At 47.0% G+C, this 16,813-nt stretch overlaps 1 protein-coding gene across 1 annotated transcript in view; it reads left to right on the forward strand.

Annotated features, from left to right (window-relative positions):
* The first annotated feature begins 2,779 nt into the window (after positions 1–2,779).
* Positions 2,780–16,813, forward strand: part of LOC120921788 (ribonuclease inhibitor-like) — a 59,234-nt gene continuing 45,200 nt past the window's right edge. The window contains exon 1 of the mRNA XM_040334292.1: positions 2,780–3,036. Coding sequence (XP_040190226.1) covers positions 2,780–3,036 — 257 coding nt within the window. The remainder of the gene's footprint in view (positions 3,037–16,813) is intronic.

Consider the following 16,813-nt stretch of genomic DNA (forward strand, 5'->3'; position numbering starts at 1 on the left):
AAGGGTCTCAACAATGGTGTGAGGCTGCTGAGACGATTTTGCATGGTTGCAATGGTCTCAACAGGTGTCAGGTTGCTGGGCCGAGATTGTGTGGTGACAATTTTTTTTTTTTTTGCACTTTTTATATTTCTTTTGGCGTTTTTTTTTTTTACGTTTTGTACGGGTCATGTGTTGCAAGGGTCTTAACAAGGGTGTCAGGCTGCTGAGACAATTTTGTGTGGTTGCAAGAGTCTCCATGAGTGTGGGGCTGCTGAGACGGTATTGCGTTTGCAAGGGTCTCAACAAGGGTGTCAGGCTGCAGAGACGAATTTTGCGTGCTTTCCAAGAGTCTCCATGAGTGTGGGGCTGCTGAGACGGTATTGCGTTTGCAAGGGTCTTAACAAGGGTGTCAGGCTACTGAGACAATTTTGTGTGCTTGCAAGAGTCTCCATGAGTGTGGGGCTGCTGAGACGGTATTGCGTTTGCAAGGGTCTCAACAAGGGTGTCAGGCTGCGGAGACGAATTTTGCGTCGTTGCAACGGTCTTAAGAGGTGTCAGGTTGCGGGGCTGAGATTGTGTGGTGGCAAATTTTTTTTCTGCACTTTTAGATTTGTTTTTGCATTTTTTTTTTTTGCGTTTTTTTTATAATTTTTTTTTTTTTTGTAAGGGTCATGTGTTGCAAGGGTCTTAACAAGGGTGTCAGGCTGCTGAGACGATTTTGTGTGGTTGCAAGAGTCTCGATGAGTGTGGGGCTGCTGAGACGGTATTGCGTTTGCAAGGGTGTCAGGCTGTGGAGACGAATTTTGCGTCGTTGCAACGGTCTCAACAGGTGTCAGGTTGCTGGGCTGAGATTACGTGGTGGCAATTGTTTTTTTTTTTTTTTTGCGTTTTATATATTTTTTTCCTTTTTGCGTTTTTTTTTTTTTTTTTTTTGCATTTTGTAAGGGTCATGTGTTGCAAGGGTCTCAGCAAGGGTATCAGACTGCTGAGATGATTTGCATGGTTGCAAGGTCTCAATCAATAAGAATTGGGTTACTGAGAAAGGATAGAAACACCTGGTTTGTTTGTACCTTAAGCAAGCAGTATAAGGTAGAAGGACAACGCCTGTTTGAATCGTAGGTTCCGCAGGGGCCACTAATGAACGATATGGGAGACAACGAATGGTAACAAATTGATAAGACATAAAGAATGTAATAACAAATCTTACTTGCGACAGTGGGCCATGCGAGTGAGTTTGTGGCGGACTGTGGCTGGAGTGAAACATGTCGGGAACGTGTAGCGTGATGCCGTGCATGGGGCAAAACAACGAGGTTTGGTGTAGAAAATAGAACACGAGAAGTGCGTATCAATGCTTTGTAAGCTCCACTGCTGGAACCAAACATATGGTACAGGTGACACCATGAGTGGCCACGAATTTGACATGACAAACAAGCTAACGAATCCTACCTGGGACAGTGAACGTGCGACTGGGTTTGCTTTGGACTGGAGTGGATGTGCAACACATCCCAAAAATGTGGTGTGGCGCCATGCATGACACACAGGCAATAACTTTGGTAAATAAACGAGAGAGAAGATCCGTGTACAAGCAATTCGTAAGTTCCGCTGCGGGAACTAAAACACACGACATGGGGGAAACAATGAATGACAACGGTAGAAAGTATGCAATGTATCTGATACAAAATGGTTGTAAAATGCATGAAATGAATCCGATACGAATTGATAGTAAGGAGTATTGAACGAATCTGATACGAATTGGTTGTAGAGTGTATGCTACCCCTTGCTTTTGAAACCGAACACCTACCAACCACCCATCCCCCCAGGCTAATCAAGTGCAGAGAAGGCACCATGTGAGTCCAATTACCACCTCAATCTGCCAAAGAACCCATACAAACACATGTCAATCTCCAAATTGATTTACAAATGAATCGTATGTTTGGCAGAAGGAAGTTACAAATATACTACGCCTGAGCCAAATGATGTTGAAACATAAGCAAAAGTAACTCAGGCAGATTTTTTCCCAAAAGGGATGCAGGATAGGAAGCATAACGAATTGTAAGATTGCACAAGATACGAAAAGGTTTGAATCCTACCTGCTAAGTAAGCGGAACCGCGGGCGAAGACCATGAAGGGAGAAGCCGCAAAGCGCTTGCGATGTCGAATGCGAATTGAATGCGCAGACTCACGGACATGAGGTGAGCTGGGAAGAGTCGGCCCAGCGACGTGTAGTACTGCACACTGAACCGACAAAGAGCATGTGTGAGTGGGCTGCTTAAATACCCTCCGGGCTCCTCCCATAAACTCAGGCCACCATACTGGCCTTCTTATATATATATATATATATATATATATACTAAATACACTGCAGCTAACTGAATTGCCTGCCTGCTCAATCTAAATGAAATGACACTCTCTCTCTCTATCTCTTTCTCAGTCAACATCAGCAACACACTACACAGGGCCAACATGCACGTGGCCTTATATAGTGTGGACCTTGGACTTAACCCCCTGAGCCATAATTGGCCAAAGGCACCCTGCTTTTGGCCAATTATGGCTCTCTTTGCTGACGGGGCTGTGATTGGCCAAAGCATGCGTGTCATAGTGCATGCTTTGGCCAATCATCAGCCAGCAATGCATGGCGATGTCGCTGTGCATTATGGGGCGTGGCGCGCCACTCGAATTTGGCGTGACCCTCCCATAATGTTCACATTTTGACGAATGATTGAACATCCGATGTTCGAGTCCAACTCGTGTTCGACCCGAACATAAAGCTCATCCCTAATCCTGATATTCCGCTCTAGTGATGTTATGTTACTTCTCACTAAATGGGAATAATTCCTCATGTTCATCTTACAATATAATATCATGTGTCTGGATTTGTCTCTGCAGGTTGTGGAATTGTGATGTGACTTCTTCTGGCTGGGATGATCTTCAATCCATTCTTATCACTAACAGATTCCTCATTACACTGGATTTATCACGGAATAAGCTGGGAGACTCTGGAATAAAACTTCTATGTGAGGGGCTCAGAGATCCTCGCTGTACTCTGCAGGATCTGAGGTAAGTCCTTGCTGTCATATAAAGTCCCAAGACTTCCTCTGTCCTGGCTCTGGGCAGTGAGTTCCAATCTCCCCCTCTCTGCTCCTGTTGTGGGTTCTGTTTAGGTATGAAGGTCATATCCTATGAACATAACCCCCCCTTCGGGGGGAGTAAGGTGACCAGATTTTTTTTCTTAAATCCGGGGACATCTGGGGGTGCAGATCTCAGTAATGATATGGGGGGTGTAGATCTCAGTAATGATATGAGGGGTCTAGATCTCAGTAATGATATGGGGGGTGTAGAAATCAGGAATGATATGAGGGGGTGTAGATCTCAGTAATTATATGGGGGGGGTGTAGATCTCAGTAATGATATGGGGGTGCAGATCTCAGTAATGATATGGGGGGGGGTGTAGATCTCAGTAATGATATGGGGGGGTGTAGATCTCAGTAATGATATGGGGGGTGTAGATCTCAGTAATGATATGAGGGGGTGCAGATCTCAGTAATGATATGGGGGTGTAGATCTCAGTAATGATATGAGGGGTGCAGATCTCAGTAATGATATGGGGGTGCAGATCTCAGTAATGATATGGGGGTGTAGATCTCAGTAATGATATGGGGGTGTAGATCTCAGTAATGTTATAGGGGTGCAGATTTCAGTAATGATATGGGGGTGCAGATCTCAGTAATAATATGGGGGTGCAGACCGTAAGAAGGAGGGACATTATTGCAGAATTTTTCGAAATGGATGGAGCGGAAAGACCCAACATAACCGGAAGGCCCAGTGTAACAGACAGGACACGCGAAGAGGCAAGTTTTGAACAGGCTGTTAAACTAAGACTGGCACACTATGGTCCTAACCCTCCACCGGAGATCATAGACCGAGTTATAGCGGCTGTGGATGCAAATTTGCATACAGCAAAGATGTGCTGCAGCAGCAGAAGTCACAGCAGCACCAACTGAAAGGAGAAAAATACATTTTGCTGTTTTAAAAATTTTCATCGAAACTGAAGGGGAGTTTGATGGGTACCTTGCTGATTTTGAACGGCAATGTGCCCTACACCGGGTGCCCACAGAGGAATGGGTTATCATTTTGTCTGGGAAATTGTCTGGCCGGGCCAGTGAAGTGTTCAGGGCCATCCCAGATGAGGATATTATGAACTATGGACTGGTAAAAGAAGCACTTTTGGCCAGGTATGCCCTCACACCAGAGGCATACCGGAGGCGGTTCCGAGAGATGAGCAAGCAGAGTGGAGACTCATATACCGAGTAGGCATGCCGCCTACACTGCATGGCATCCCACTGGGTCGCTGGATGCCAAGCAGAATCTGGGGAAGTGGTGCTGCCGGTGTTCCTGCTGGAGCACTTCTTTGACAAACTGTCCCTGGAAGTCAGAGAGTGGGTCCGGGACCGAAACCCTTTCACCTTGTCTGAAGCAGCTTGCCTGGCGGACGAATACACAGACGGCCGGAAACTGAACAATCCTGTGGTCAAGACAACAGCTCGGATGGATTATCGATCAGCGGCACCCCCTCCAGCTGCCGCTTACCAACCCCAGTCGTACAGCACCACCTCCAGCAGCCACTTATTCTCAGCAGCCCAGGTTCAACTCCCAAGACTACTCACAACTAGGGTTGAGCGAACCCGAACTGTAAAGTTCGGGTTCGGTACGGACTTTGGTTTTTTTTGCTCCCGAACCCGAATAATTGGGAAAAGTTCGGGTTCGGGTTCAGCTTTTTTATGGCACGCTGCACGGCAGCCAATCGCCATTTGTTATACTAGAGTTACTAGGAAGCCCCACATAAAATTCTAATAGAAGCCCTGGAGGAAAACTCATTTTATCATCAGTGCCCAACTGTAAAGCTAATTATTAAAGTGTGGCAGACTACGAAAGCTCTGCTGGGATATACTGGTGTAACTGAGTTTGCCCCCCTTTGGCATAATGAGAACCTAAAGAGCATGTGAACTTAAAGATATAGAACTTAAAGATATAGAAATCCCTAAAATCTGGGAGAGCCAAGGGATAACACGGTTATTACATATGTATGAGGGAAACTGTATTAAAACGTTTTCGGAACTGAGAGATGAATTTAACATACCAAATAAAAAAAATTTCAATTATCTACAGATTAGACATGCCCTCCAGACCCAGTTTAAGATCCATCCGATGGTCAAGACTAATACCCCTGCGCTTCTTAAAATGATTCAGACTAATATCACAAAAGGTCAAATCTCTGCATTATATGATAAATTGGGGGCTAAAGCCATAAGTCAAATCGGGGTCTCCAAGAGCCGAGAAAGGTGGGAAAGAGACATTGGGTTATTAACCTCGGAGCAGTGGAACGAAATTCTATATAGAGGGACATTGGTGTCAATTGCCCCAGCACAGAGATTGTCCCATCTATTTCTACTGCACCGGGTCTACTATACCCCTAAAAAAAAAATTGAACTAGGCTGGAATCCAAGTGACGAATGCCCCAGGTGCAAGGCAACAGGGGATCTTGTTCACATGTTCTGGAGATGCCCCAAGCTTTTCAGATATTGGACAGAAGTGGTAAACAGGATTAATAAAAATCTTTTTTTTTTTTTTAAGCAATAGTTTTTATTTAGATTTTCACATAAACAGACATACAGATTGGAGTATATACCAGTTTTTCGTCAAGAGTGTGTATGCAATACACAAAAACAGTGAACAAGGTACAGAGATAAAGCAGTACAGGCAAGCAAGTCAAAGTCATAATGAAAATACTGTCAACCCAAGTAGCCCTGCGGCCACCGAGTTCACAAAAATCTTGCTACTCTAGACCACTCTGTCCATGCGCGCCACGTCTCATGAGCTTCTCTGAGGCGCCCTTTACTAGAGGCCAATGTCAGTTCGTAGTTGTAATGCAGATTCACCAGGTCTAAAGTGCTTTCTATTGTCAGGGAGTCTGTGGACTTCCACAGTCTGGTTAGGCTCAGCCTAGCGGCCAGTAGAATGTTGGTGGCTACCAGTCTGAAGTCAGTAGGGATCAAGTCTACGTCCACATTCAGTAGCGCCAGAGCCGGAGATGGAAGTAGAGAACTCCCAATAATATCTGACAGGATGTGGAAAACAGCGGTCCAATACGTGCTAATGGCCGGACAAGACCACAGTATATGCAAAATATCACCTTTAGATTTGGCACACCTCCAGCAGGTATCGGTGGTGTTCCCTCCAAATTTAGCTATTTTAGCTGGCGTGAGGTACCACCGTAGGGAGATTTTTAAGGTGAGTTCCCATAGCCCCGTATTACGAGTAGCTTTGTGAATGGATCGGAGAGCAAAATGCCATTGATCCTCAGTGATTTTTTGGCCTGTGTCTGTGTCCTATTGGTCATGTTGTTTGGCTTTGGAAAAGATCAGTTTTTGGTTGAATATGTTATAAAAGAGGGAGATCCCTTTCTTTCTCGTGAGGTGATCAGTCAAGAACGGCCACACTTTAGAAGGTATAGCATAGAGTGGCTTTGGCGATTGTGATAAGCAATGTTTGATTCTGATGTAGGTGTATAGCTCCGCTGGGTTAAGTTGAAATTTTTCTTGCAATTGAGGGAACGTGAGAAGTGTGTCTCCTCTGAATATATCTTGGATGTGGCAAATGCCCATGGCTGTCCAGCGTGTCAGCTGTAAGTCTGCAGTGCAATGTGTCAGGCTAGTCAAAGGTATAGGAGGGCGGAACGATCGTGGGTGGGTTTCACCTATGTGTACGAGGAATTTCCAGGCCAGCGCCGATGCTTTCATCGTGGGAGGAAGTGAATTAGAGACAAGCGTGCCGTGTGGGACCCCCAGGACCCAGTCGCGTAGATTGGCGCGTTTAATCAGTGATGATTCCAGCCTTCCCCACGATTAATAAAATCTTTAAGACCTCTTTAGAGCCGGAGGCCAGAACTTGCCTGCTAGGAGATATGGAAGACCATAGAATCCCCGCAGGAGCTTTGGAAAGTGTGCTTAGGTGCCTATTCCAAGCTCGGAAGCTAATAGCACAGAGATGGCAAGCGTATGCTCCTCCATCAATTGAGAACTGGGTTGAAACCATCAATGCCTTGATTTGGTGCGAGAGGGTGGCCTTTATAAAACAAGGAAACTATAATAGATTTAAGAGAGTGTGGGGGCCTTGGTTGATAGAAATGGGTGTTCCCCATCTCAGATATTGTTAATGCTCTCTAACGACAAGGAGAAATCAAGTTCCCTCTGTTCTTTATGGCTCGTGATCGGCTCGATTCCTTTTCTAGGCCTCTACGATTTGACTTCTTCCTTTTTTCCTCTTTTCCTCTTCATTAACAAATCAAAAAACAAACTTAGATGAAGATACCTGCCCCTATTTTTCTATAATATTAGCGGGGGGGGGTGGGAGGGGGGAGAAGAGAGGGAGGGGATGTGTTAAATTAATGAATTTAAACAATATATGCTTGTTTATATATATCAATGGAATTGAACTACACTATCTATACCACCGATATGTAAACATATAAATCTGTATTTATATTTATTTTTTGGAAAACAATAAAGAGAAATTAAGATAAAAAAAGAGTTACTAGGAAGCCATCACAGCCATGCCTACTAATGGCATGGCTGTGATTGGCCAGTGCAGCATGTGACCCAGCATGTGACCAGCCTCTATATTAGATAGAGGCACACAGCACAGGTCGTCACTCTGCATTAGCTAGTGTAGGGAGAGGCTGCTGCTGGTTGAGGGACAGTGTCAGAGAGGTGTATCCTGCTTCAGAAATCTACACAAGCACTCTTTATTTCTTTGAGATCTGCATCATCTTATGGTTTATGGCTCGTCACTCTGTTGTAGCTATGGTAGGGACAGGCTCCTGTTTATTGAGGGACAGTGTCAGAGAGGTGTATCCTGCTTCAGAAATCTAAACAAGCACTCTTTATTTCTGCTTCATATAGTTTAGGAATTTTGTTCAGCTATAGGGACAGCAATCTATAGGTGACTCTGTATATTTCAACAGCACTGCACCTGCCACCACCTGTGCACCTGTGATATACTGTGTGTGTCCAGTACATAGTTCAGGGACAGGTTCCAGATATTTCCTATAGGGACATCAATCTATAGGTGACTCTGTATATTTCAGCAGCACTGCACCTGCCACCACATGTGCACCTGTGATATACTGTGTGTGTCCAGTACATAGTTCAGGGACAGGTTCCAGATATTTCCTATAGGGACAGCAATCTATAGGTGACTGTATATTTCAACAGCACTGCACCTGCCACCACCTGTGCACCTGTGATATACTGTGTGTGTCCAGTACATAGTTCAGGGTCCAGATATTTCCTATAGGGACAGCAATCTATAGGTGACTCTGTATATTTCAACAGCACTGCATCTGTCACCACCTGTGCACCTGTGATATACTGTGTGTGTCCAGTACATAGTTCAGGGACAGGTTCCAGATATTTCCTATAGGGACAACAATCTATAGGTGACTCTGTATATTTCAACAGCACTGCACCTGCCACCACCTGTGCACCTGTGATATACTGTGTGTGTCCAGTACATACTTCAGGGACAGGTTCCAGATATTTCCTATAGGGACAGCAATCTATAGGTGACTCTGTATATTTCAGCAGCACTGCACCTTCCACCACATGTGCACCTGTGATATACTGTGTGTGTCCAGTATATAGTTCAGGGACAGGTTCCAGATATTTCCTATAGGGACAGCAATCTATAGGTGACTCTGTATATTTCAACAGCACTGCACCTGCCACCACCTGTGCACCTGTGATATACTGTGTGTGTCCAGTACATAGTTCAGGGTCAGGTTCCATATATTTCCTATAGGGACAGCAATTTATAGGTGACTCTGTATATTTCAACAGCACTGCATCTGTCACCACCTGTGCACCTGTGATATACTGTGTGTGTCCAGTACACAGTTCAGGGACAGGTTCCAGATATTTTCTATAGGGACAACAATCTATAGGTGACTCTGTATATTTCAACAGCACTGCACCTGCCACCACCTGTGCACCTGTGATATACTGTGTGTGTCCAGTACATAGTTCAGGGACAGGTTCCAGATGTTTCCTATAGGGACAGCAATCTATAGGCGACTGTATATTTCAACAGCACTGCACCTGCCACCACCTGTGCACATGTGATATACTGTGTGTGTCCAGTACATAGTTCAGGGACAGGTTTCAGATATTTCCTATAGGGACAGCAATCTATAGGTGACTCTGTATATTTCAACAGCACTGCACCTGCCACCACCTGTGCACCTGTGATATACTGTGTGTGTCCAGTACATAGTTCAGGGACAGGTTCCAGATATTTCCTATAGGGACAACAATCTATAGGTGACTCTGTATATTTCAACAGCACTGCACCTGTCACCACCTGTGCACCTGTGATATACTGTGTGTGTCCAGTACATAGTTCAGGGACAGGTTCCAGATATTTCCTATAGGGACAGCAATCTATAGGTGACTCTGTATATTTCAACAGCACTGCACCTGTCACCACCTGTGATATACTGTGTGTGTCCAGTACATAGTTCAGGGACAGGTTCCAGATATTTCCTATAGGGACAGCAATCTATAGGTGACTCTGTATATTTCAACAGCACTGCACCTGCCACCACCTGTGCACCTGTGATATACTGTGTGTGTCCAGTACATAGTTGAGGGAGAGGTTCCAGCTATTTGCTATAGGGACAGCAATCTATAGGTGACTCTCTGTATATTTCACCAGCACTGCACCTGCCACCACCTGTTATATACTGTGTGTGAGAGAGAGAGAGAGAGAGAGAGAGAGACTTGTAAAGCGCAACACATGCAAACTGAATCGCCTCTGGGCGCTGTATCCATTTCATGGGTAAGGAACCCCTTGACCTCAGAAGAGATGGGTTTTAATCTTTCTCCTGAAGGCCAAGTGGTCCGACTCCAGTCGGATGGTGGTTGGTAGTGCATTCCACAGGCGATGTCCCTGGACTGCAAATCTTCGATCTCCTTTGGACTTGTATCTGGCTTTGGGTATCTGGAGGAGGTTTTGATTGGTGGATCGCAGAATGCGATTGGGGTTATGGGCTTTTATTTTTTCGCATAGATATTGGGGGGTATTGCCTTGAATACACTTATGTATTAGGCAGAGTGCCTTGAAAGTGATTCTGTATTTTACTGGCAACAATGAAGGGATCTCAATGAAGGTGAGATTGATTCCCATGGTTTTTTCCCAGTCACTAGTCGAGCGGCTGTATTTTGAACGACTTGCAGACGAGTGATTTGGTATTTGGGGAGTCCTAGATAGAGGGCATTTGCGTAGTCGAGTCTGGAATTGATAATTGTTCCCACCACGACTGCAATGTCCTCTTTCGGGATAAAGGGCGTGAGTCTGCGTAGTGGGCGCAGCAGATGGTGGAATCCGCTGACTACTGACCCTATTTGTACATCCATTGTCATGTAGGTATCGAAAATGACTCCGAGACTTTTGACTTTGGTGCTAGGGGTGATAGTTTTGCCCAGAATGGGTGGGGGAGTCCATGTTGACGCGGGGTGATTTTTCCGGTTAGCGTGAAACAGGAGAAGTTCTGTTTTCGAACCATTGAGTTTAAGATAACTGTTTGTCATCCAGTTATCTATTAGAGTGAGACATTTCTCTAGTCCAAGAGAATGGTCCTTTTTGTTCCAGATGCGGAAATACAGTTGTGTGTCGTCTGCATAGGAGTGGTAAAGTAACTGATGATTTCAAAGAGAGGGCGAAGATAGATATTAAACAATACGGCTGATAAGGGAGATCCCTGAGGGACTCCGCATGACACTGTACGTTTTTCAGAAGTGAAAGACCCCAGTTTGTGTGTCCAGTACAGTTGAGGGAGAGGTTCCAGCTATTTGCTATAGAGACAGCAATCTATAGGTGACTCTCTGCCTATTTCACCAGCACTCTACCTGTCCCCTGTGATATACTGTCTGTGCAGTACATTGTTTAGGGCTAGGTTCCTGCTTCTTGCTATAGGTAGAGAAATATATAGGTGAATCTCTGCCTATTTCACCAGCACTCTACCTGTCCCCTGTGATATACTGTCTGTGCAGTACATTGTTTAGGGCTAGGTTCCTGTTTCTTGCTATAGGTAGAGAAATATATAGGTGAATCTCTGCCTATTTCACCAGCACTCTACCTGTCCCCTGTGATATACTGTCTGTGCAGTACATTGTTTAGGACTAGGTTCCTGCTTCTTGCTATAGGTAGAGAAATATATAGGTGAATCTCTGCCTATTTCACCAGCACTCTACCTGTCCCCTGTGATATACTGTCTGTGCATAACATTGTTTAGGGCTAGGTTCCTGTTTCTTGCTATAGGTAGAGAAATATATAGGTGAATCTCTGCCTATTTCACCAGCACTCTACCTGTCCCCTGTGATATACTGTCTGTGCAGTACATTGTTTAGGACTAGGTTCCTGCTTCTTGCTATAGGTAGAGAAATATATAGGTGAATCTCTGCCTATTTCACCAGCACTCTACCTGTCCCCTGTGATATACTGTGTGTGCAGTACATTGTTTAGGACTAGGTTCCTGCTTCTTGCTATAGGTAGAGAAATATATAGGTGAATATCTGCCTATTTCACCATCACTCTACCTGTCCCCTGTGATATACTGTCTGTGCAGTACATTGTTTAGGACTAGGTGCCTGCTTCTTGCTATAGGTAGAGAAATATATAGGTGAATCTCTGCCTATTTCACCAGCACTCTACCTGTCCCCTGTGATATACTGTCTGTGCAGTACATTGTTTAGGACTAGGTTCCTGCTTCGTGCTATAGGTAGAGAAATATATAGGTGAATCTCTGCCTATTTCACCAGCACTCTACCTGTCCCCTGTGATATACTGTCTGTGCAGTACATTGTTTAGGGCTAGGTTCCTGCTTCTTGCTATAGGTAGAGAAATATATAGGTGAATCTCTGCCTATTTCACCATATTACACTATTGTTGTATTTAAATATTTAAATCCATATTTTGAGAAATATGAGGAAAATGTCAAATAAGGGACGTGGCCGCGGTCGTGGTGCTGCTGGTGGAGCTCCTGTTACAGGGAGAGGACGTGGTCGATCTGTGCCAGCTACACGCACAAGTGAAACACCTTTCTCAGGTGTGAGTAGGCGACAGAGCCTGCAGCGGTATTTGGTTGGACCTAATCCAGCTCTACGAATGTTGAGGCCAGGAGCAGAACAGGCGGTAGTAGATTGGGTAGCTGACAGTGCCTCCAGTTCCTTCACATTGTTTTCCAACCAGTCTTGTGCTGAAAGTTCAGAGTTGGCGCCTGCAGCCGATGTTCACCATCAGTCTTTCACCTCACGCCCTTGCAAATCAGCCAAGCAGTCTGGGCCCCAAAGCATGCAGCAGTCTCTTCTTCTTTTTGATGAGTCTGTTAGCATATGTTCCCAGGACCATCCACCTAGCCCAGCCCCAGAAGGGGAAAAGATTGAGTGCACCGATGCCCAACCACTTATATTTCAAGATGAGTACATGGGGGGGACCATCACAGCACGTCTTGGATGATGATGAAACACAGTTGCCAACTGCTGGTGCTTTTGCAATTGTGCAGACCGACAAGGAGGGCAGTGGTGAAGACTGGGTGGAAGATGATGTGGAGGACGATGAGGTCCTCGACCCGACATGGAATCAACCTCATGCAGGTGACCCATGTAGTTCGGAGGAAGAGGCGGTGGTCGCACAGAGCCACCAGCACAGCAGAAGAGGGAGCAGGGTGCCAAAGCAGAGCGTCCGTCCCCTAGACAGTACGCCTGCTACTGCCCAACGCAGCAAGGGACCGAGCACACCAAAGCCAGGTCCAAGGAGTTCCCTAGCGTGGCAGTTCTTCACACAATGTGCTGATGACAAGACACGCGTGGTTTGCACGTTGTGCAATCAGAGCCTGAAGCGAGGCATAAACGTTCTCAACCTAAGCACAACCTGCATGACCAGGCATCTAAGTGCAAAGCACGAGCTGCAGTGGAATAGACACCTCAAAAACCAAGAAAGGTCTCTGGCTCCTCCTGCTTCCTCTTCTGCATCAGTCTCGGGCCTCTCTGCCTCTTCATCCACCTCTGTAGTGACAGTGCCACCTGCCACCCCTCAATTAGAGGACCGGCAAGCAACTCTACCACCTGGGTCACCAAACATCTCCACAATGTCCCATGGAAGCATTCAGCTCTCCATCTCCCAAACACTGGAGCGTAAGAGGAAGTACCCCTCTACTCACCCGCGATCCCTGGCCCTGAATGCCAGCATTTCAAAATTACTGGCCTTTGAAATGCTGTCATTCCGTCTGGTGGAGACGCAGAGTTTTAAAAGCCTGATGGCATTGGCTGTCCCACAGTACGTCATGCCCAGCCGCCACTACATTTCCAGGCGAGCCATCCCTTCCCTGCACAACCAAATGGGGGCCAAAATCAGGTGTGCACTGCGCAACGCCATCTGTGCCAAGGTCCACCTAACTATGGATACGTGGACCAGTAAGCGCGGTCAGGGACGTTATATCTCCCTAACAGCGCACTGGGTAAATGCAGTGGCGGCTGGGCCTGAGGCAGATAGCAGTTTGGCGCATGTCCTTCCACCACCGAGGATTGCAGGGCGCTTCAGTTTGCCTCCTGTTCCTAACTCCTTCTACTCCGCTTCCTCATCCTCTACCGCCTCCTTATCCAGTCAGCGTAACAAATTCACCACCAACTTCAGCACAGCCATGGGTAAACGCCAGCAGGCAGTTTTAAAACTTTCCTGTTTGGAGGAAAAACCACACACCGCGCAGGAGTTGTGGAGGGACATGGAACAACAGACCGATTAATGGTTGGCGTCAGTGAGCCTCAAGCCGGGCCTGGTGGTGTGCGATAACGGGCGAAATCTCGTAGCAGCTCTGGGCCTAGCCGCTTTGACGCACATCCCTTGCCTGGCGCATGTGCTGAATTTGGTGGTGCAGAGTTTCCTGAAAACTTACCCCGATATGCCACAGCTGCTGCAGAAAGTGCGGTCCGTCTGTGCGCACTTTCGGCGTTCTCACCCTGCTGCTGCTCGCCTGGCAGCGCTGCAGCGTAACTTCGGCCTTCCCGCTCACCGCCTCATATGTGATGTGCCCACAAGGTGGAACTCCACCTTGCACATGCTGGCCAGACTGTGCAAGCAGCAGCAGGCGATAGTGGAGTTCCAGCTGCAGCACGCACGCGCGAGTCGCTCTGCGGAACAGAACCACTTTACCACCAATAACTGGGCCTCCATGCGAGACCTGTGTGCCTTGTTGCGCTGTTTTGAGTACTCCACAAACATGGCCAGTGCCGATGACGCCGCTCTCAGCGTGACTATCCCAGTTCTATGCCTCCTTGAAAAAACGCTACGGGCGATGATGGAAGAGGATGTGGCACAGGAGGAGGAGGAGGAATCGGGATCATTTCCAAGGCTTTTAGGGCAGTCATTCACAAGTGGTTCCGAGGGTGGGTTCGTGCACCAACAAAGGCCAGGTACACAATTGTCCAGCAAGGGCACAGTTCTGGAGGATGACGCGGTGGAGGATGAGGAGGAGGAAGACATGGAGGAGGAGGAGGTACCATGTTCACAGCAGGATGGCATCCAGACCAGCTCATGGCCATTACTGGTGCGTGGCTGGGGGGATACAGAGGACACAGATGATACACCTCCCACAGAGGACAGCTTTTCGTTGCCTCTGGGCAGCCTGGCACACATGAGCAATTACATGCTGCAGTGTCTCCGCAACGACCGGCGTGTTTCGCACATTATGACAGGTGCTGATTACTGGGTGGCCACACTGCTGGATCCCCGTTACAAGGACAATGTACCGTCCTTAATCCCCTCACTGGAGAGTGAACGCAAGATGCGCGAGTACAAGCGCACGCTGGTAGATGCGCTGCTGGTGCAATTCCCACCTGGCAGCGGGGGCACAGTGGAAGCAGAAGGCGAAGGCAGAGGAGGAGGAAGAGGTCGCCAACGCAGCAGGGGCACCGCCAGCACCTCAGAAGGCAGGGTTAGCATGGCCGAAATGTGGAAAAGCTTTGTCAGCACACCACAACAAACAGCACCACCAGCTGATATGGAACGTTTTAGCAGGAGGCAGCATTTCAGCAACATGGTGGAGCAGTATGTGTGCACATGCCTACAAGTACTGAATGACGGCTATGCCCCCTTAAAATTCTGGGTCTCCAAATTTGTTACATGGCCTGAGCTTGCCCTTTACGCCTGTATTGTCTGAACGTGTATTTAGCACGGCAGGGGGCGTTATCACAGACAAGCGCAGCCGGCTGTCCAGAGCCAATGTGGACAAGCTCACGTTCATTAAAATGAACCAGGCATGGATCCCAGAGGACTTGTCCGTACCTTGTGCAGAATAGACACCGGGCCGGCCTTACCCAGCCATTGTTTTTTTTCTGATCTTTCTAGGGTTGCCATCTCATCCCTTTAAAAGAAAAAACATATTAATTACACAGGTTCTCTGGCTGATTAAGGTGCTGCTAATTAAACTCACTTGGTGCCTTATCGACAGTAAATTAGCCCCAGAACCTGTGTAATTACTCTGTGTTCAGGTTTAAAGGGATGAGGTAGCAACCCTAGATCTTTCTCACTCTTTTGGGGTTTACCCTAATTTAAAAAATAAATCAATTAAAAACCAAAACCTGCTATGTTGGCTACCTCCTCCTCCTCCACCGCCGCTTCCACCTTCAGTCACATTCTTAGGCTTGCGCACTGCAACTGCTTTCTTTAAGTCCCACCAGAGGTTCTCAATCGGATTTAAGTCTGGTGACTTATGGCGAATGATGCTTCCTATTGTGTCTCTTGGTATGTTTAACATCTTTGCAACCTTCTTATAGCCATTGCCCTTCCTGTGAAGAGTAATCACCTCTTCTATTGTCTTCCTGGTGCTTATTAGGCTTTATTGCTGCTCCATGACATCCACAGTTGTTTTCAATACCTGATTGAAAACACTTCAATGAACCTCTGTTCTTCAGAGTGGTAGTCTTTAAGGGGTTTAATTGTGCAAATGAAGAATTCACAAAATAAACATTTACTACTGTATTACAAAACCAATTGATGTAATTTTAGTTGCATATGGTTCTTTAACCACTTCCCGACCGCCGCATGTAAATGTACGTCCACAGAATGGCATGTACAGGCAAATGGGTGTACATGTACGTCCTTGCCTTCTAGCGGGTGGGGGGTCCGATCGGGACCCCCCCGCTACATGCGGCAGTCGGATTCCCACGGGGAGCGACCCGGGACGACAGCGCGACTATTCGTTTATAGTCGCGATCGCTCCCCGGAGCTGAAGAACGGGGAGAGCCGTATGTAAACACGGCTTCCCCGTGCTTCACTATGGCGCTGCATCGATCGAGAGATCCCTTATATAGGGAGACTCGGTCGATGACGTCAGTCCTACAGCCACACCCCCCTACAGTTGTAAACACACACTAAGTGAACACTAACTCCTACAGCGCCCCCTGTGGTTAACTCTAGGGTTTTCCCGATACCGATACTAGTATCGGTATCGGGACCGATTCCGAGTATTTGCAGGAGTACTCGTACTCCCGCAAATACCCCCAATACCGGAATAGAATACTAGCCCCGCCGCCGCTGTCGCCGTTACGCCGTATCCCGCCGCCGTTACGCCGCTTCCCGCCGCATCCCCGCTACCGCCGACTGTGTAATACGCGCCGGGAACATTACAGCTTTGAATAGCTGCAATGATTTGCGCCGCGCATAGACACTCCCCCTTGCTCGGGTGAACTGTCCAATCGCGAGCGAGGGGGAGTGTCTGTACGCA

Source organism: Rana temporaria (assembly GCF_905171775.1).
Source record: "Rana temporaria chromosome 4 unlocalized genomic scaffold, aRanTem1.1 chr4r, whole genome shotgun sequence".
Lineage (NCBI taxonomy): Eukaryota > Metazoa > Chordata > Amphibia > Anura > Ranidae > Rana > Rana temporaria.